Source organism: Polyodon spathula, chromosome 19 (assembly GCF_017654505.1).
Source record: "Polyodon spathula isolate WHYD16114869_AA chromosome 19, ASM1765450v1, whole genome shotgun sequence".
NCBI lineage: Eukaryota > Metazoa > Chordata > Actinopteri > Acipenseriformes > Polyodontidae > Polyodon > Polyodon spathula.
Genome location: NC_054552.1, coordinates 6,606,144 through 6,627,371, shown reverse-complemented (window position 1 = coordinate 6,627,371; position 21,228 = coordinate 6,606,144). Strand labels below are relative to the sequence as shown.

The 21,228-nt window shown below is 37.6% G+C and overlaps 1 protein-coding gene across 2 annotated transcripts; it reads right to left on the bottom strand.

Moving 5' to 3' along the window:
* Positions 1-894: 894 nt before the first annotated feature.
* Positions 895-19,540, bottom strand: LOC121294933 (tripartite motif-containing protein 66-like). 2 transcript variants are annotated; one of them, XM_041219152.1, is made up of 19 exons: positions 19,486-19,540; positions 16,883-17,018; positions 15,491-15,647; positions 13,611-13,740; positions 13,213-13,329; positions 12,438-12,552; positions 11,322-11,468; positions 11,035-11,152; positions 9,766-10,682; positions 8,814-8,957; positions 7,379-7,630; positions 5,847-5,994; positions 5,627-5,690; positions 4,945-5,158; positions 4,322-4,650; positions 3,882-4,014; positions 3,712-3,786; positions 3,315-3,467; positions 895-1,862 (listed from the first exon to the last, which is right to left on the bottom strand). In XM_041219152.1, the coding sequence occupies exons 2-19, from the start codon at positions 16,889-16,891 to the stop codon at positions 1,617-1,619; spliced, it is 3,468 nt and encodes a 1,155-aa protein (XP_041075086.1). In that variant the 5' UTR covers positions 16,892-17,018; positions 19,486-19,540; the 3' UTR covers positions 895-1,616. The 2 variants fall into 2 exon arrangements, with proteins under 2 accessions (XP_041075086.1, XP_041075087.1); XM_041219153.1 differs by having other exon boundaries at positions 13,611-13,737.
* Positions 19,541-21,228: the final 1,688 nt, after the last annotated feature.

The window sequence follows — 21,228 nt, the reverse complement described above, 5'->3', positions numbered from 1 at the left end:
ATCCAATTCCTTCCTTGTAGCTTGAGCTACAATATGGTTTTAGAGTTCCTTTTTAAAAGATTTAACAGTGTTTTTATATATAATTTATAATAGCTGACAGCATAATTTCAGGTTAGTTTGCCAAGGTTAAGTTTAAACAACAGAATCCCTGCAGTAGATAGTGAATGATGTGCTAGCTTTTATGTGCTTATGTTCATAAGGGCCATTATTCATCTTCTAGGAACACAGGCAGGTTTAAACAAGGACTGCCACAATGCCCATGCAATATTATTAATTACATAATTAAGGTCAACAAATTCACTTTGGCCGAGAAAATATTTTAGGAAAATGTATGTGCACCTGTGTATGGAACATGTTTAAAACTATCTGTTGACACTTTTCTATGCTTTTCCAAGCTGGACTTCAACTCTGAACCTCTGTTTTAAATCAAGTTAGTAAAGCAACAAATTCCATGATGAAAAACATTTGAGCTGCGCTATTGAATAACAATGTTATGTCTGTATTAGATCAAAAAAGCTAATAAAAGCTTGCTTTATACCAATGATTTAAGTCCCAGTTTCTTAAAGTCAGTTCAAACATTACAGTGCATTATTTCTGTGTGAGATAATCTGCAAACCAGTTTAAAAACATTTTTTTTACTGCTACTACTGGTAACTGAAATGCTTTTTTGTTTGAACGTGTCTAGTTCTGACCATGTTTAATTAAAAGGTAGCTAAATACAGGTACCATGAAGAGCTGACCTAACACCCTACACAGAGGCTTCTATATACAGAGATGAGGCTTGTAAATTGCGGCCTTCTCATAAAGTGGAATTTCCCAGCCTTCCAATATAGCTGTAACCTAGTAACTAGCCACTGGCATCCACAGCTTCAGTAAATGGAAAAAAGTCTTGAAGAAAGAAAAATAAATCAAAGTTTTATTTGTAAGAGAACATTCAAACTTCTTGATGGCCTCTCTACAGCCCTCATGCTCCGCTTGGACTAATACATCATTTTGCATACTGTAAGTCTGAAGCCTTACTGCCACCTGTTGTACAAAATAGAAACTGCAGTTCTGCTGGCCATGTTATTGTTCTCGTTACAGAAAGTCAACACGAAATATTAAAAAGAGAGAAAATAAAAACACAGAGATTATAACAGAATGTAAAATGTAATCCCCCTGCAATCTGCAGTGAAATAAGTGGTGTCGCCTGTTTAACAAATAATGTTTTAGTTAATTGGTCTATTAAAAAGCTGTTGCATGCAAGTGATTAGCTGTTAAAAAAAAGAGATTTAACAGCAATGGCAGTCAAAACCTGAGGTTTTTTTTTTTTTTTTTAAACATTACCATTTCCATAAACAATTACATTCTAATGCACATCTTTAAAAAAACAGAAACAGGTTAAGAATCCATATATATTAAGAGATACATGTAAGTCCCTTAAAAGAAGGCGTGAAGAAAAAACACATCCATTTGCCGATAGGAACATTCCTCATTAAAATCAGAGGAGTTAAGAATCACGTTTGTGAAATCGCATATTAAGAACACTTGCAATTGCCCCTTCAGCAGATTGGATATATGGGGTCAATGTGGGTTGTTATCACTTCCAGAAAGCTTATATTCAGCACTGTTCTTGGTTAAACCTGATGTTTTTTGCAGCCAACAGAGTTCCGCCGTCTTCGTTTGATGTGACAGGGCTCCTTTTCCTTTTCCTCCGGTGGCCACAGAAAGCCATTCACGCCCACCTTATACACACCATCAAACTCTTCTGGATCTGAGTCATCCGTCAAATCCTGAAAGACTTTATCTGGGAACACCTCTTTGAGCTTCTCATTGAAGAAAGCCTCCAGGCTCCTCCCTGCTTGGGCCACCTCGGAATCTGGCTGTAATGTGTTTGGGTTAAAAGTTACTGCCCTTCAACATACAGTAGGCTCTTACACTCGGTCCTGAAGGCGTGTTCATAATAAGAAAAAGGATATACTTCTGCCGCACTGAATGGCAGATCATTTCTTAATGGAACTGTAATTAGAAAAGTAGGACAACCACAGCTGGGCTTGTGTGTGAACCCGAGACCGTGCATTCCCAAGCAAATCTTAAACACTGTGCAACGAGCTTGCACAAGCAGCTATTCCGGAACTCACCCGCAGAGAACAGACGCTGTTTATACACTGGGGAGGAATTAAATAATATCCCTTAATTTCACTTTATTCTGTGTAACGACAGTATATCACTGCTGTAAATAGCATGGTTAAAATCTGAAACCCTAATAGGAATATACTACTTAAATGAGTTCATATTTTACTGTACCTTACAGTACATCTTTGAGATGCAAAGCAGTACTGAATATACATGTTTTACTTTATATTATATATATATATATATAAAAGAGACACACAGTGCTCCGTTGTATAATGCATGTCTCGAGGGCGGGGGGGGGGTATAGGGGACGGACGACGACAGAATATGAGCATTATAACCGAAGAGCATTAAGAAACGGTGGAGGGGAGTGGGAGGTGCTGCAGGACACAAAACACACATCTGAATAAAATCCAAAATAAAATAACGCCCTCTCTAATGCACATATATGAACCAAAAATGTAAAATTCCATTAAATTAACCATACATAAAGCCCCATGTAATCAACGCTAAATTAAAAAAAAAAAAAAAAAAAAAAAAAAATAACATTCCCACTGGTGAGTCATTTTAAATGAGCAGTTTTTAAACTACAAATAGCCTGCTGAAACAGCAGACGGAAGTTCAGATCGAAGCAACAGACAAGCAAACCAAGTGCGAGAAGGAGAGCAGCTCGGAAGAGGGGAATGGGCTCGCCCCAGGTTCGGCTGCTGAAGTGGGACTGAAGAGAAGCTGAAGCGTCTTGTCTCCCGGAGAAAGCCGCAGCTCCTCTCACAGCAAAAAAAGGAAATACATTAGGAAAGATAACCACGTAACAGGCCTAATGTTTATTTATTTATAAAACGAATGCAGAGTAAGAGGTCTGTGTTATAAAGTGCCAGCGCAGCGTTTCTTCAGTTCAGATACTGTATCGGAATGGAGAGAAAGAAACGGAAGTTAGACTGAGAAGTTGTTTACAGTTTGAACACCAGTACTGTATTTACTGTAGAAATATTGCATGAATCACTAGTATAGGGAAGTTGGGGACATGCTGTAGAAGCGTCATATCTGAGGCATGTTGTATCTGAGTCGCGTCCTAACCGAGAGCCTTATAGGGAGGGAGCACTGTGTGTGTGTGTGTGTGTGTGTGTATATATATAATATATATATATATATATATATATATATATATATAAAATATATAAATAAATGAATATACTTACATAGTTAAATTTTGCACAGTTTCTGAACATCAGGAAAACATCAGCCACAAACTCCTCAGGGGTGTAATAACAGAGAGGGCTCCTCTTGTTCAGTTTGCTTCTTATAACAGACAGGTCTATTGGTTTCTTTATTATTTGGTAGTAATGGCGTGCCTAGATTGAAGTATAAAATGGAAATACAGTATTTTAAAAGGTTACATTAACTATGTGAGTATAGCAATAAAACATTTGACTAATACAAAGCACACTGAGATTCTTTAAAAAATGATTGTATAAATTTTGTTTACTGAATTCATTACATATTTCCTTTTTTAAAAATGTATTTTACTACCAAACTGTTCAAAAAGACCACAAAGAAGAAGTATCTACGTTTCAGCTTCCGCACAAGGGCACTTACCAAAGGACTAACAGGCTCATGGAAAGGCAAGCTGAGGGTGTTGCAGTAAATGTGGAGAGTCAGTCTTTCACATTTCTGTTGACGAGAATAAATAAGACTCATCAGAACAGGTCATGGTTAATTGAGATAGACAGCGAGTGTAATGAAAAAAAAAAAACATTAAAAATTACCCTTTGGTCATAGAGTGAAAGCCCGTACTGTGGCCTTTTCCCTTTATGTTCTCGAATCAGGCGAGTGTTTTCACAGTCGTATATCATCTCTGGAATCTGCAGGTTACGGCACAGTGAACATACCCACTCACCCCTAAAACAAAAAAAGTAAAATCACCATTGAGATCAAAATGACCTACCTTTATTCTAATCTGATTTGTTAAATTATTGAATCACCATCTAGAGGTTAACTTCCAGAATCTGCCTTGCCTAAACCCACAACTGTACTCAAAACACTGCATATTAGCAATGATTTGCACAGAATTTCAAAAAGGTGATACAGTTACGTTTGCAAAGTACAGAAAGTGGTCCCAAAACTCTACTGATGGCACTTCAATTCATCTGCCTGGACCCCAACTCCTATCTCCCCAAAGAAACAGCAAGAATGGTATTGTCCTTACACTGGGAAGCTCAGCAGTGAAGGCATATGACAGGAGAGATGGAAAACCTTGGGGCATCGATCACAACACAGCAGGTCTCCTCCATTGAGGCAGACTGCACAGAAATCCTCGTTCTCCATGACACTGGCTTCCTCCATTTCCTCAGGCAGATTTGTACAGGGAGGTTCCTCTTTGTCACCACACAGCGGCACTGGCTCTGGGTCTTTGGGATCACAGCTTTGAGCGAGCCTGTGCAAGTCTGAAGTGTCCAGTGGTTCATGGTTAGGGTTATCTTGTGACTGCAAATGGTTGGTCTGTGGAGGGTGGACTGTGTCACCAAGAAGGGCTGTCTTTAATAAAGAGAAAAGGTGTATGTCGTTATCACTCAAATACCTCTGCTTTACATAAAGAATAATGTACAATACAACGCTGTGATTTCATCAAGGGCTTCTATTGACACGAGCAATCTATCTTTCCAGAACCTTGAGTTGAATTCACTCTGGTACAGTATTCATAGTTGTGTTATAATATAATTTTATAATAAAATCCTTTGAAACACTGTATAGCGAGAATACACTATATAACCACGTAGCAGTTTGATACCCTTTACAACTGCAATACCGATTGTTTTGTATTGTGCTTACCATATTCATATTAACCTCTTGAGCAGTGTTACCCGTTTCCCATACTTGTGCAGTTGCTGCTGGAGTCTCGTTTTTCACTTCCATCAGGATGAAATAGCTGCTATCCGTCTGGCTGCAGTCTGGCTGCAGTTTGAACACTGGTAGTTGACCAGCACCTTGACAAATTTTCAAACGTTCCAGCTTGACGAACGGGACCATCACATTTTCAGGTACTCTGAAATACAATACAGTGCAATCATGCTTTGTTCAGTGTTTTTAGGATTTTTCTGCTTTTGTTGACTTTTTCTCATACATGAAAAACTGCCATGTAAGGAACTTGGAGAGAGAGAGAGAAGGATATATTTATACACGGCCTTATATGTCTATGCTCGCCCACAGTGCCCCACACTTGTCACTCATTCATACATATATATATATATATATATATATATATATATATATATATATATATATATATATATATATATATATATATATATTTTTTTTTTTTTTTTTTTTTTTGTGTGTGTTTTTGTTCAGGCCGCTAAGCAGCTTAGCTGCCCAGTTATTAGATAGCGGACCTTCAGAGTTTAGTTAGAACTGTTTTGTTTGTTTTTGTGAACATCTATCTATCTATCATAAGTGTTATTTTCACACCATTGACAAAGCAACAATCACAGGAGACTGGAATAAGTTACTGTACCTGATAATATTCTGTGATGCATTTCCATTAATTTCATTATCTTCACCTTCAAAGATGCTGCCAGCTAATAAAGAAACAAAAAACCCTTTAATTGATGTTATGAACAGTACTTACATTTATTATAGGTTTAGGGAAATAGTAAAAAAAAAAAAAAAAAAAAAAAAAAAGGATGGTGTTGACATGATGAAAGCAGAGCCCTTGCACTGTCCTGCTATTTTACCTGTTACAGGAGAGATACGAAGACCAGCAGAGCACATGGGTGGCGTTTCAAATAACTGGTGTTCTTCGAAAGACAAATTTATTGGTTCATCTAATGTATTTTCACCGTCCTCTTTAATTCGTCCTTTTGTTAATACACGGTCAGCTTCCTTTAAAAGAAAATTGAAAATCAAATAGTAGTATCATGCATTAAATCATTTATCTTTTTTACCCTTAATAATCTTGGTGTGGCTGGTCTTGTATAGGGAATAATGACTAGGTCACATGCCTGATTTTCAAAGAGAGACACACTTACAAACCCACTGGATTTTTATGTTCTTGCATGTAAAGTATGTTTGTATATACAGTACGTGTCAAAACTCAACCACTTGATACTAAAATAAATACACAAATGAAGAAGTGCTGTCGGAGGGGGCTCCTGAGTGGCGCATCCAGCAAAGGCGCGCCACGCGGATGTGCCCTACAGCCTGGGTATCACAGGTTTGAGTCCAGGCTTATGTCACAGCCGAGAGCTCCCAGGGGGTGGCACACAATTGGCCGAGCACTGCCCGGGTAGGGAGGGCTTAGGTCGGTAGAGGAATCCACAGTTCACCATGCACAGCGACCCCTGTGGCCGACAGGGCGCCTGTGGTTCTGCAGTGGAGCCTGCAGATCTGTGTTGTCCTCCGGCGCTATAGGTCTGGTGGCCTCGCTGTGGATCCGCAGTGCGAAAAATGACGGATTGGCAGGAGCACGTTTCGGAGGACGCGCGCTCCAGTATCCGTTCCCCGAGTCGGCGGGGGGATTTTGCGAGCCGTGAGCCAAGGATACAGATAATTGGGAGAAAACCGGGGTAAAAAAAATTGGAGATGACTAAATTTATTAAAAAATAAAATTAAAAAATAAAGAAAATAAAGTACTATTGGAAAAAGATTTGCTGGCATACATATATATATATATATATATATATATATATAAATATACAATAAAGTACACTAACAGTATTTGTAACTAGTATAACGTCAACACCAGTGTTATTGCTAGGGATTTCTTTAATGGGATGACCCACTAAATGAAGTTTATAAAGTTCGGGAGGAAGGTCAGACACCAATCTCTGCGTCACCAAATTTACACATTAGTTAATTAAGATTAGTTAATTAAGATTGTTAGCACTATAAACACCCTCTTCAATTACCTCATTTGTGTTTCGATTTCATCGTAACCCACCACCTCCCCATCTCCACCTTTTTAAAAAAACTTTTCTTAGGTTTAGTCTATGGGGGTCTCCGCCTCATCCAGCAGGCCAGGCAGCAAGCCCTCAAACCAAGTTAGGTTTGATGCCAAATGAATGTGTATATTTAACATACTTCTCTGTAAAATTGCACTCTCAAATCATCCGATTGATTTTCCACATACAAATTTGAAACCTGATTAACAGAAACCCATTGATTAGGTTATTAGCTCACCAGGAAATCAATCTCTCAAACTATTCTGGGCAATCTGGATCATTTGTAACCTGAGCGGGGAAAGTGATGTCACACCACTTAACCTTACCTTGAAATCCATGCTCCCTTGGTCCCTGTTATGTGTTGCTAGGTTATCAGTCGTCCCACTGTGCAGTTCTTCAGGGAATGAGTGTGTTTCAGGCCTTGGGAAAGGTGCTGAATCTTGCTGGGTGTTTTCATGAGCCCTTTTCTCAGATATTAGGTCAGTTATTTTTGATGTGAGGCTCAGGGGTTGGTTGGCTGGCACGGCCATTTTCTTCGAGGCAGAATCCCTGTCAGCAGTGGCTCCTGATGCACAATCCTGACAGAGATTTAGACCGTTGAACTTTCATTTCCCATACAAATTAACATTGGGAGATTTAAAGTGGGCCAGCAAGGATCAGGCGTTGCTTGCTAATGAGTTTCAGATTTTAATCATCAGAAAAAAAGAACTGTGCCAGAATTACAGTTGCAGGTAAGCATGCAAAATGTGCTAATTTATATGTTATTTATATCAGGGTAGACAGAGAATCAAACCTGCTTTTAAAAATGCCTATTTGTTATTTTTATAACAATCCCACAAAGACAAACATGCATAATAATTAGGGTTAAATATACAGCCATTATTAGCAAAAGGCCCTATGGCTTTTGTCCATATAGTTTTAAAAATATAAAATCATGATCTATATCCATCTTCCTATCTAAGTATTTCTTTATATATTATGCACACTGACAGAGACTAACTGTATTCTGAAAAATAAAGTAACATACTCTGCACAATAATACTGCATGTTCACCCACTGCTTACCTTGCTTCTAGTTACGCACCCAGCAGTAAGATTTTAGCTGGCTGAGATCTAAACAGATCTCATGTAATTATTGAGCAATTAAACATACTTACCTATAATATGTCCCTTAGGAATCCAGATGCGTTTTCTGTATTTTAAATGTGAATCGCACTAAACGCAGAAAGCCTTTAACTGCCATCCACCCCTCAAATGAAAAATGTGATATGCACTGATCCGAGGCAACAGTAAGAGATGTGCTCTGAGGAATGAAATCTAACAGCGAGCTCAACTATATTCCCAGGGCAACTCATTAATGCGTGGTTAAATAAATAGAGGGCTTCACATCAATGTTTACCCTTCATTAAACTTTACGTAAGTGTCAAGTCATTGTATTTAATAGATCCCACTGTTTTTAAATTATTACTAATGTCCAGCTGTATCTGTTTTTTAATTATTTCAGATGTTTTTTTAAGCTTTTGTGATTTTGTGATTACACATTTGTGTGTACATAAATATATTGATGTACGTCTATTTCCAAGATAATACTACTGTAGAAGTTTTGGAAACTCCTCAAATTGAATTTTTAAATATACTGAATTGATTTTGCAGGTTTTTAAATTATTGAAACATTGCCAAGTGGCTAGGGTTACTCCTAAATATGCAAGAAATTGTCTGACTCTGTAGTTACTTACTGAATAATTTCAAGGTAAACCATTACCTCTGTGTTTTGCTTTGAAAGTGTTGATGCTGAATGGCTGGGTAATGGCAGTGTGCAGGACAACATACTGCCATGGGAATCCTGCGGCTGTGCTGGTATGAAATGTACCCCGTTCGTAGCTTCGGAACAGGGCGTCTGCTGTGGCTGTGAAAGTACAGAGTCATAATGAACAGGTAGCTGTCAGGAAAATAAGCATGTTCATTAAAATCAGTACAATAAAACACATTCAACAGATTAGCAACCCACTGTGTTCAGAGCAAGTTGCATGGTGGGTCAGAATCTTGGAAGCACCTTGGCAAGATGTTGGTTGGTACACTGGAAGATTTGGGATAATATATTCTCGTCTTACGCTCTCTCACATTAGATGTCCTTTGCTCAGTTACTAAGTTGTACTAATTTATTCTTATGGCCTGGTTTGAGCTGATCAGAGGCCACTACATGCTATGCAAAACAATAGTCATGTAGTGTTCTGCGAGAACAATTCTACACCTACAGGCCAAACACGCTAGTTCAGATACTCAAGATGAAGCTGGCTCTTACCACTATATAAAATATGGTGACTCAAGAAGGAATAAGGAAATGAAGGAGACATATGAAATCTGAAAATCATTTAAAAACGGACCAACCTAGTATTATGACATTGTATCCTGCTTCTCTTAACCTCTTGTAATGCTTTAAAGTTTGACAATATAAATACAACTACTGTATGTCATTTATAACTACCAGGGCCACACTTAACTTTCAGAAAGAAAATATAATATGAAAATCGGACTGTTTGAAATGCAAAGAAACCAAATCTACCCACTTCTATTTCATTGCTGCTGTTTGATGGATCTAAATACATATTGTGGTTTTTTCACCTTTGTGCCCGGAGGTATAAAATATGTATCTTTTCTAAAGTATACGGTCAGCTGGGCTATATATAACAAATAATCTAATGTGTAAAACTTACAATGATTTGGTTCACCACACTTGCATGAGTCATCCCATGGTTCTCATCGTGTTGCTGGAGCTCAGCTTCCTGTTGCAGCTGCTCAGTCTGCTGAGCCTGACCACTATCCTGTGTTGGCTGGAAGCTTTGATGTCGCACAGCATTCTGAGGTTGAACAGGCTGCTGTCTCACAATGTAATTGATCTGCAGCTTGGGCTCCTGAGTCTGCTGCAGGACCCTTGTGCCTTTTTGCATTTGCTCCAGTTGGCTGGGTTGCAGGACACCATGCTGCATTGCATGGTCAGGCAGCAGGGGCTCTGCTGTCTTCATGTGTCGTTGCTGCAGAAGTTGCATCTGCTGCAAATGGCTGAGCTGCACCACAGGCTGCTGCTGTGCCACATGTGTCTGGGGGGCTTGCATTCTTGGTGGAGCCCGGTGCAGATGCATCTGCTGGTGAATGCTGTGTGACGGCAGTGTGCAGCTAACTGGATAGACGCTTTGCTCCAACTGCTTCATTTGTAAGTGCGTTCCCATACACATACCTGCCTGCTGATCCTGCTCAAGCTGTGCTTGTTGAGGTGCTTTCCAGGGATGTATTGTCTTCATGGGGTAAGGAATTATCCTCCCATACCTCCTGCCCTGCTCTAGTTCATGTTGACCCATGGGATTCTGTTGCTGCAATCGCGTGTGCCCTCTGTTTGTTTCTGTAAGGTGCATGCACCGTTGGGCAAGATGTTCTTGGAGAGCTTGAGGCCTATGATGGCACTGTCCACAATAGAGAGGGGTCGGCTGTTGAAAACATGGCTGGAACTCACTGGCTTGATCTACAGTTCTGTGATGTTGGGCTGCCGGCAGGCCTTGACAAATGAGAGGTTGTGGTCGCTGTATGTTAGCATTGTCTGGAAAGCCTTGGTGAGCTGTGTCTGTTGTCAGCTGACCTGAAAACAAATTGGCACACTTTTGTTGAGACAGAATTCAAGAGAGCATCCCTTTCATTTTAAAACAAATCTATTTCCCTCATGGATGGCCAAATGCTATCCTGAAATGCATTTAATTTAAAATGACTTCCATTTTATCTAGTCAATCTGACAGCTAGAACATTTTGACTTCTACCTTTTATACTGTATAGATAACTTATTGTAAATGCATGTGCAGTGGTTAAAACTGCAACTATACAACAATGAAGCAGTTACATGTTGTTTCTTGTATAAACTTTTTTTATTTGTATCAGTATTTGGTACAATACTGTTTCTACGAGAGTAAAATAAATAATTATCATTATTGCTGTACCAAAGAGTGAAATCTGCTTGGTCCAGAAACTGGCATCCCAGTAGAAGTTGATTTTATTAGCAGGACCCATATTTGCATGGAGCTGGGATTCATGCAGACGTTGCATCTGAAATGTAAGCTGAGAGACAACTCTTATTTTATTTTCCCTTGTGCATTTGCAAACATGTACATGGTTTAAACATACAAGGGGATGCCAATTCTTATTGACACTACTGTACATACCCACTGCACATATATATCCACCAGATGAACAATCTAGGCTGCATGAAAAGAAAGGTACGACTCACCAGTTCCTTACTATAGAGGAATGGAATGCTCTTGTCATGGGCTGTTGCCCAGTTTATAAAGTTCTGCACTTGCTCTAGCTGCTGACAAAGGTCAATGATTCCATGCTGCTGGCACTCCAGACTCAATTTATGATGATCCGTTATCCTCTGTGCGACACAAAATAAACTGCATTAGCTCATAGTTAAAGTAGTCTAAGAGGGAAATAGCTTGTCAAATCTAAACTATATTAATGGGTGTATTTAAAAATGGGATTCAAAAACAAAAACATGGCTAATGGCTTTGGTGCTATTACCTGAACCCTCAACATTGGATACTGTTTGCTTTTCGTGTCTTTTGGGGGCGAACACGCATGAACCCCCATTTTGGCAAATATCAGAAAAAAGGGACAATTTCAAAATATTTATTAATAGTCCCAAATACATCCGTCTCATAATAAAGATTTAAGTATTTTCACTGAAGTCAAGGTTAGTATTATGTGAAAATGAATGAAAATTAATTTACACACATGAATTGTACTGAATAAACAGAACGTCAATGCAGGATGTAAATGTTTCAGCCTCTGGTACTTACTGCATGTTGCTGAATAGGAAAAAAGGATCTTTTGAATAAATACATCATTTCAATGCTGCACATATAACAAAGGAACTATAGAGGGTTTACAACACCCTCCGAATTGTGTGTTTTGTACAAGTCTGAATTACTGTTTCTGCTTATTTTAGCAGCTAACTGCTGCAACTGTGAGCTAGGGGCAAAAGGGGCAATCTCTATACAAAACTCAGAGTTTCAGAGGGGACAAGAAGTGGACATCTTTTAAACTAGCTCTCTTCAGAAAACCGGCTATTAGGAGTCTTTTCAGAAGCTGACCCAGCAGTTGAAAAATTACATTTTTTGTTAGAATAGTTAGCAGGCATGCCAATCACGATCCAAGCATAAACAAAAATACATCCCACATTCAAATTAAACAGGTAAACAACGAAATAGTAAAGAAATGAATACAGTATAAAGTACAATATACCTTTTAGTTGGCCTGTGATATATGCAAATCAATATATCAATAACGTTACCTCTAACAAACCCCTTCAAAGGGTTTAGCTAACTCCAGGATGGGTAATTACCTCAAGTTGTTCTAATAATACATTGGCTCGTTTGTTTATTTCATTCATCATTATCATCTTTGCCATCTGAATCTGGTTTTCTGTTTTTCTGCGCATTAGTTTTATGTCATGTAACCTGTAGAACAAGACAGCAATGAGAACATCATTATTTACTGGATCACTAGAATAGTTTATATACTCTGAATGTACTGTTTTATACACCATCCGAAGCAGAATCAAATGGGCACCACATAAAGGGTTTGTGTTTGTGACTGAAGTGATCTCTAAATACCTGGTTTAGTATAAACAGAGAAAGAAAGACAGTTACACTAATTCCATTAAACATACAGCACTGTGGCAAATAGGACTCAACCAAGTCAAAAGGACAATCAAATCTGGAAAACGAAACAGCACAAATTACAAGTGTGAGTTATTGTGTTATGTTAGGAACATTATTACACAAGATTAATGGAAATGTTCTGGGCAAATCAAATACTGTATAGTGACCTCTATTCATAACAATCAAACAACTTTATTATTACTTACACATATGTAGTTAATTCCAATGATACGGTGCACTAGCAGGGTTAAAATACATGAAGCCCAGTGTTCAGTACATGTATTACTCTACCTGGATTCTATTAGTTTAGTGGAGGGTACAATGCATGCAGTCCAGTGTACTCTACCTGGCTTTGATTAGTTTAGTGGAGGGTACAATGCATGCAGTCCGGTGTTCTCTACCTGGATTCTATCAGTTTAGTGGACGGTACAATGCATGCAGTCCAGTGTACTCTACCTGGATTCGATTAGTTTAGTGGCACTCTTTATGGTTGCTTTCTTGTCCTCCACTTGTGCTGTTAAACTTTCAAAAAGCCTCTGTTGGTTCTGAATGGCCTTACCAATATGGAAAAGCCTGAAATACAAAAAAATTGTTACATAAAAAACTGTCTGCAATCCACGCTTTACAAAACACGTTTCCACAAGGGTTGCTGAGTTGCAAAATTATAAATACCTTGAATTTAACACATACTTTTTACAGAACATTTTACAGAACAAAGTATTTCTAAATTACAACTTGCTGGGGTGGTGGTGGTGGTGGAGTTAGGGGACCAACTGAAGAAAGGAGTCTCTATTCATAATTGCTTCACAGTCATTCTCTCCCTGTGTGCTTCCAGAATAAAAGGGTTTCCTTACCTGTGATTTTTGTGTGATGAAAGGTGGCAGCTACTGCAGGTCAACATGGCACATGTTTCACAAAATAAACGCAGAGGTTCCCGATTGTGACGCTGACAATACAGGAGTTCCTGTGACAGATCTTCAGCTTCTTTAGGGAATAGGAAGTTCAAAAAAACATGCTTTAATGTAATAATCTGCTAAACAGAAACACAAAAAAAACACTGTAGCGGATCCTCTTCACAAAGCTGCAATTATATAAAGTCTGTTGTTACCAATAAAATAGATGCGGTGTTCTGGAACAGTTTCATGAATACCAAACTGTACTTTATTAATTGAAACAGACTTAAAAACATTTAAATAACTCAAGAGTTCAAATGTTGTGCATAGTGGCCAGTATTTCAAACAAGCAAATATTGAAAATTAGTCATGGACATTTTTTTTTTCAAACAAACTAGTTATATGAACCTTATTTCCCCATATGTCTGAAATAAATTCACATTTTTAAGTCAATTTGTGCAGTCAGTTCCAACCACTAGAGATATCACAAAGTCCTCAATTTATAACTATTTGTTTAGTCTTCTGCTACTGTAGTCTGTTCTTACCACAGACAAATCTATATCATACATGACTCATTTTACCAATCATCAGTGTCATAATGTCTTGTATTATATGGAATATGGTTTGAAGGGAGGGACTAAGTCGTGTGGGGAATCAACGGTTCATCGTGCACCAGTGACCCCTGTGGCCGATAGGCGCCTGTGGTTCTGCAGTGGGGCCATCAGATCTGTGTTGTCCTCTGGCACTACAGGTACGGTGGCATCGCTGTGGACCCGCAGTGCGAAAAATGACGGATTGGCAAGAGCACATTTCTAAGGACACATTTTCCAGCATCCGTTCCCAAAGTCACCGAGGGAGCTGCAGCGGTGAACCGGGATACGGAGAACGATTGGGCATGTCAAATTGGGGAGAAAATCGGGGTAAAAAAAAAATAAAAAAAATATCATTGTCGATGACGACTAAATTTATATTTAAAAAAAAAAAAAAAAAACACAGATGGTCTAGGAAAATAAATAGTCCTGCAATTCAGTTATAAAGTGATTACCAGTCAATCCTTAGTTTTAGGTATTCTTAAAATTAATCAAAACTAGTTCCAAACTATATTTGTGTTATTATGTGTATTATAAACATATGTACAGTAATTTTAGTGTAATATTAATACATTTTACCATGTGGACTGATTCAATCATCACCTGGATATGTTACACACTTTTCCAATCACACAATTAACTAGTTGGCTGTGCAACCATTTGCAGAGCCTATGCTCTGTCACATGTAGTTATTAAATAATGCTATCAAATGGTTTCTGTTAAAAAGACTTATTTAGCAGAGCATGTAATAAATCCAGCACCTGGCCTCTGCAAATCATTCAATGACCACATCCTGTTGAAATGGGTTCTGTTTTCTCCAGTGTTGTTCTGCAAACTGTGAAAGTATACACTTCACAATTTCAACACAGCATAAACCTGCGGCATGCAGACACATTCAGCTGAATTAATAACTATTATTCATCCAAAATGCACTCATACCACTGTACACTGATATGGTGAATACTTGTTTTGCCAGATTAAATAAAGTTGGTTTTAGACTGCAGCCTGTTTCCTTAAAAAGACAGTATCAGACGTGGGCGGCCACCAGTAGTGAATGAATGTGAAATTAATTAATTTAATCAGTATTAGAGAGCATGCTCCCTCAACCCAGTACCACAGTAGAGCATAATCTATTTTTCAAAGGTTCATGTGGATTAACACAGCCTTAAAGCAAAATCTACAGCTAACCAGCTTGTTTGTACCCTAAACCTTCATAATCAATCATTTGATAAATAAAAATATATAGCCTACCAGTATTGGGTTGCATCCTCTTAGTTTCTGACAAGACGTTCATTTTCCTATCTTTCGCATGGTGGTGTATATCAGTACATCTCAAGCATAGCCATTTGTTACAGTAAGGGCAGAGACTCTGTGCTAATCTCTGTTCCTTACAATCTGTACAAAAGACCTGTAGGATGCAAAGGCAAAAAAAACCACAATGAACCCCTGCCAGTGAAACTAGAATGTGAGCTGGGTAGCACAGTGCCTCTGGAGTTTCAATACAGCTCACAATAAATTAGTTTGGTGTGACAAAAACTATGTAAAGTGTCATTGCAACAGTGTTATACTAACACTTATACCACTGACTTTTTTATGATGTCGCTATAGGTTGCTAGAATCTAATCCTAGTCACTACATTTCAACAAAATTAGTTATTTTTTTGACCAATTGTTATATCTTGTATGAGGCTACTATATCAAACAAAACTACAGCAGAATATGATGAGATCTGTATCGTCTTCCTGCCACAAAACCACTTATATCTCTCCAAGAGATACAATCAGTATATGTTAGCTTAATAAAACAGATCAAGGTTCATTATAACTGTAAACAAGTGGTGATAATCAGCTTGCCTTTGAGGGTAACTTAATTATTAAACGAAAGACAATTTTATTACAAGAATTTACTTTATGTAACATATGTCTACATAGATAACAAAACTAAGCCAGAAAAGTAATTTAACAAAATACAGCTCAAATCAATTTTACAAGACTTTTTTTTTTTCCAGCTCTATCTATATGTTTAGTATAGAGAGAGAGCAAGCAGGTAGGTAGGAATCACCAGACTCTGACTTGTTTTTTCCACATTCCCTTAAATTGTATTGAAAAAGCTCCTAATTTAAGTAAAAATCACAGTTTAAAAGACACGCAAATTGAAAACAGATATAATTTAAAGAAAGTATGAAATGGGTCTCATTACAGAAAATGTGATGAACTTATTTAAATGAAATATGTCTTAATACTAGAGTCCATTCCCATATGATCCGAAAGGATTGAAGATGTCTTACATTTATCTTTTTTCAATGCCTTTATCAATAAAGTATGAAATTCATGAAACAGACCCATGTTAATTAAAGAAGGCAACAGCTTCATAATACTATTTCACAAACAGCATTCTGTATTTTATTCTTCAGATCAATAGAAAAAGATAAAAGCTGGCCTCATACAAGGAGACTCTCCTTGGAGGCATCAGGTATTCTCTCAATTCACTCAATCCAGTGTACCACATACTGTATTAGAATAGAAGGATTTATGTATACAGAAATAAAAGCCTTATTAACCCTTTTATTGCTGTACATCAGACAGGCAGAAATAAAATTGTGCAGCAATACAGAGGGTTACAGCAGAAAGTGAGACACACTTACCTTGTCCATGTCAGGAACTGCTTTCTGAAGGTCTTTTAAGAAGATGTTCTCCTCTGCATCTCCAGAGAGGCAGGTCTGACTGCTGACAGGGCAGCAAACAGCATCTCAGGAAAACCAGAGTAGCAAGAGGGTTTGTCTGCGGCAGGAAATGACAGAAACCACCCCTGAGAAATAAGGGATGTAAGAACTTGTTCTGAAACCTGTGTAAAGACTGAACTGCCTTCTGATCTCATTATAGCTTGGTGAACTTCTTATAATGATTTATTTTTTTATTATTCTCTCAGCACCATGTATAGCAATGTATTGCATCACATGATGGAATAAGGAAAGCAGTCCACAGGCAGCAGTACCCAGTATCTAGACAATTCTATGTAAAAACCATGACAATTATTTATTATTGGAGCAAGAATAATCCAATATTGCAATGAAAATCCTTTGATATTCAGTGGGGAAAAATATCATGGAGCTATGACTACTGTGAATGTCCTTCATGTTTCCTCACCTGTAATAAAAGCTCGGATTTAAAAGTGTATAATAATTTTTTCTAGGACAAAAAATCCCTAAAGCCCCACCAGAAATTGCTAAAAAGTCCAAATGAAAAAAAAAAGCAGCGTGTGGCCCCTTTCTAGCTTCCTTAAATGACACAGAATAGAAAAAATCTCTGTGGACACACTAACAAGATAAGCTGCCAAACTGGGGCACTGTAGAGTTACAAGCCTGGAATTGGTCCTGGTAAGATCAAACACTGGAATAAAGATTCAAAATGACCCAGTTCTCAAGTTAATAAGAATTTTAAACAAAATGTATAGTGAAAAGCTTTGCAGTGGTAAAATGTGTTTTCTGCAAGCAAACACTGAGGCATTGATGGGAGTTCTTGAAGAAAGACAGCACACAGAGCCATGCAGTAATAAAGAAACTAGAAGGGGTTAATATACTGTAGGGTAACTGCTTTTCCTTCTATATGCTAATTCCTCTATACCGGGATGTGTTTTACAACACCATGTTTACTGTTACAGTACAGTACTAGGACTAAACCTGCCTTCTCACCATGCATGAGTCAAGAGAGACTGCATTCCTGGAACAAGCAGCACAATGTGGTATAATTAATGAGTTACATTCATTATAATCCCTGCTAGCAAGTCTGCAGTTTAGTGCTTCCTTGCACGCATATTATTTACAACAAACAAATCAAAAACAATGAAAACAAAAAAGTTTACAGAAAACGCTACAGGATCCAATTATCCTGCTGCCTCGTCTTTTTTTTTTCTCTCCTTGTTACTGTTGTTGTTTATGTAGCGCATGAGCCTTTTCACAATGAACTAAGTTGAAAATAGTGAAAGCGTTGTACCCTCTGCATTTATCACTCAGTCATGTACTGTAATATAACACTGCACTTAAACCCGAAACGAGAAGTACCGTACTGTATTTATAAATATTACACAATGCAGTAACTGCTATAGAACGGGAGTTGTGTTTCAAGATATCTTAAAAAAAAAGGTGATACAGTACTATAAAAAAAAACAACAACTGTTGTTGTTGACAATAAAATATATATATATATATATAATATATATATCTATTATATATATATATATATATATATATATCTATATCTATCTATCTATCTATATCTATCGTATCTATATCTATCTATAGTCTATAGTTATATAGATATATAATAGAGTGTGTACACACAGTAGGAGCTGAAAATTCCCTTGAACACGTGACTTTTTCAAAAAACGTATGAACTGACCGCTGGCGATTTTAATATCAAAGGTGTCCACCCTGGGTGGATCACTACAACAGGACCAGGCCATGAACAGGACCAGGCCATTATACTTTTTTTTTTTTTTTTTTTTTTTTTTTAAACTTATTACTAATCCTATAATGATATATTATGTGTGCTCCTTTCCTGTTTCTGTCTACTATTAATTACCATGAACTACTCCAGAAAATAATAACTTTTGACAGTTGTCACCGCCCACTTTTATTAGATTTTTTTAAAAACAGATTTTAAAATTATACCCGTTTAAAAATAAAACAACATTAAGAAAAATTAAGGGAAATGGGTTTTACCCAACAAAATTGCTACGTAGCATTAATATAATATATATATTATATTATATATATATTATATATTTAATTCTATAATATATATAATATATAATATCAAAAAAAGCTTCCAGTTAGGTACCGTATAATTACCGGTAATTAATTACTGTAAGTGCCATTTTGTTTTATCAACCTCGAAATTCAACAGAATTTGTGAAGAGTTTAATTTAACACGACAAAACATTACAGCAGCTAGCGAAGCATGGCTTATATTTGGATCGTCATGGGAGTAACATTAAAAAACAAAAAAACAAAAAACTCTGTTAACTCACTAGTTTCATCGCGTACATTAAGAAAATAACGACATATTATCATTTCTCTGTACAGCGGTACCCAGAATTCACAGGTTAATTTTAAATTGATTTTATATCACATGCCTCAGAAAACGCCTAGATTTTACAAAGTCGGTCACATTCGTTGTTTAGAAGGTTTAAAAGGAAAAAAAAATATGTTATCACGACACTAATAATATTTCATAACAGTAAACCTACTTTCAGATGTTACTCATTCAATGAACAACCGTATTTACATCTCATTTAAAGTATTGCTGTCGTAGTTGCTCAGGAGCACAACGACACGTTATTGACCAATCATATAAATCCAGAGGCAGACTGATTGGTATAATAATGATTGGCACCAAAGCTGTCAAATAACTTGCAGCCAATGGAATTAGATCACCCGTTGCCATTGGCTAATTTCCAGAATATTTTAATGATTGTTTTGGTCTCTGTGACGAGCCTGTTTTCTAACTAATAGTGGATTTTGTAAAACAGAAACAACTTTAAAATGGGGCAGGTGACATTTTACGTACCGCTGGCGTAGGAAATAAATTGATCGCGCAAGCCCAGTAATGCAAATTTAGGCAAATATTAAGGCGGGGCAACAGTTTGATTAAAGGGGAGTTTCACTTAATGGCTTTTTGTTTTTGTTTAATCGTTTTATTTGCAAGACTGTGTATGTCGTTGTGTGTTTGTGCCACTGTCTTATGAACTTTAAAATGTGTGATCGACGACTCTTTATATGGTAAATTGTTTTAAACCCCTGTCTTTTTATGTTTCTATAACATTGTTGTCAATCAGATGTAGTTTGTGCGATCGAAGATTTATTTATGCATTAAATGGTTTTACACGTCAGAATGTTGTCTTAATCGAAATTAAAATGTTTCAGTAATATAATCTAATCACATGCTGCATCTGTAATATTAGTATGACAAGGTCGTATTTGTACGTTTTAATATTAGCTCTAACTTACAGTCTAGACGTGGTAAAACGTAGCCCTAGCACTGCTAAAAAATTCTCTCTGCTGGACATTGTTTTGTCTGCACGTCTTTAGCATTAACATTTATTGTTAGACATACAATTATGTTTATTTAAAAAAAAAAAAAAAAAGTTGTAGGGTTAGGGTTGTGGTATGTAAATTAGGATACGGTGAAGAAAATTAAACATAAATAGCCAGACAAGTTTTTTGTTGTGTTTTTTTTTTTTTTAGAAAGGAATTGTGTCGTGTACTCACTCAGGTTAGGAATTATTAAAAAAAAAAAAAAAAAAAAAAAAAAAAAAAAAAAAACATGTTGTTTGCACGCAATACGTTAACATAAATGCCATATTCTTCGTAAACGTGACAATTGTATTCCCTGCAGTAATCTGTTGTTTGAGGCGTTCTCGGTTAACGCAGGCAGGCGCATCACACAGGGCCAGGCAATCCACACACGGGCGGAGGGCGGGCTCCAACCCGGGATCTCTCCTAATGATGCACAGCGCCGATACCGCAGTACAAAAGATAGGGTTCCTTTGCAAGGAGCGTATATCAGGCATATGTCTCTGTATGTGATTAAGTCACCTACCAGCCCTGCTGTTGCCTTCCCTGTGCATGATACACTCTCCCCTGCCAGCCTCAAGTCCGCATTGGACTTGCTTACCAGGCTACAGTCCGAGTGCGTGCCGGGGTACCTGCATCCCACTGCTATCACCAATGTAGGAAACCGGTTCCCGCAGGCAGGCGCATCACACAGGGCGAGGCAATCCACACACAGGCGGAGGGCAGACGCGAACCCGGGACCTCTTGTACAGTGTTACCGGTGATATGCTTCAGTGCGAGAAATGTTTGTACTATGTTAAAGGGACCTTGTCAAATCCTCTGTAGATAGCACAAATACAGAAATGAAAAATGTATGCCTAGGTAGATATGACAGCTCGATATGTCTTGCATGGTTGTTGTATTACAGGCATTTACCA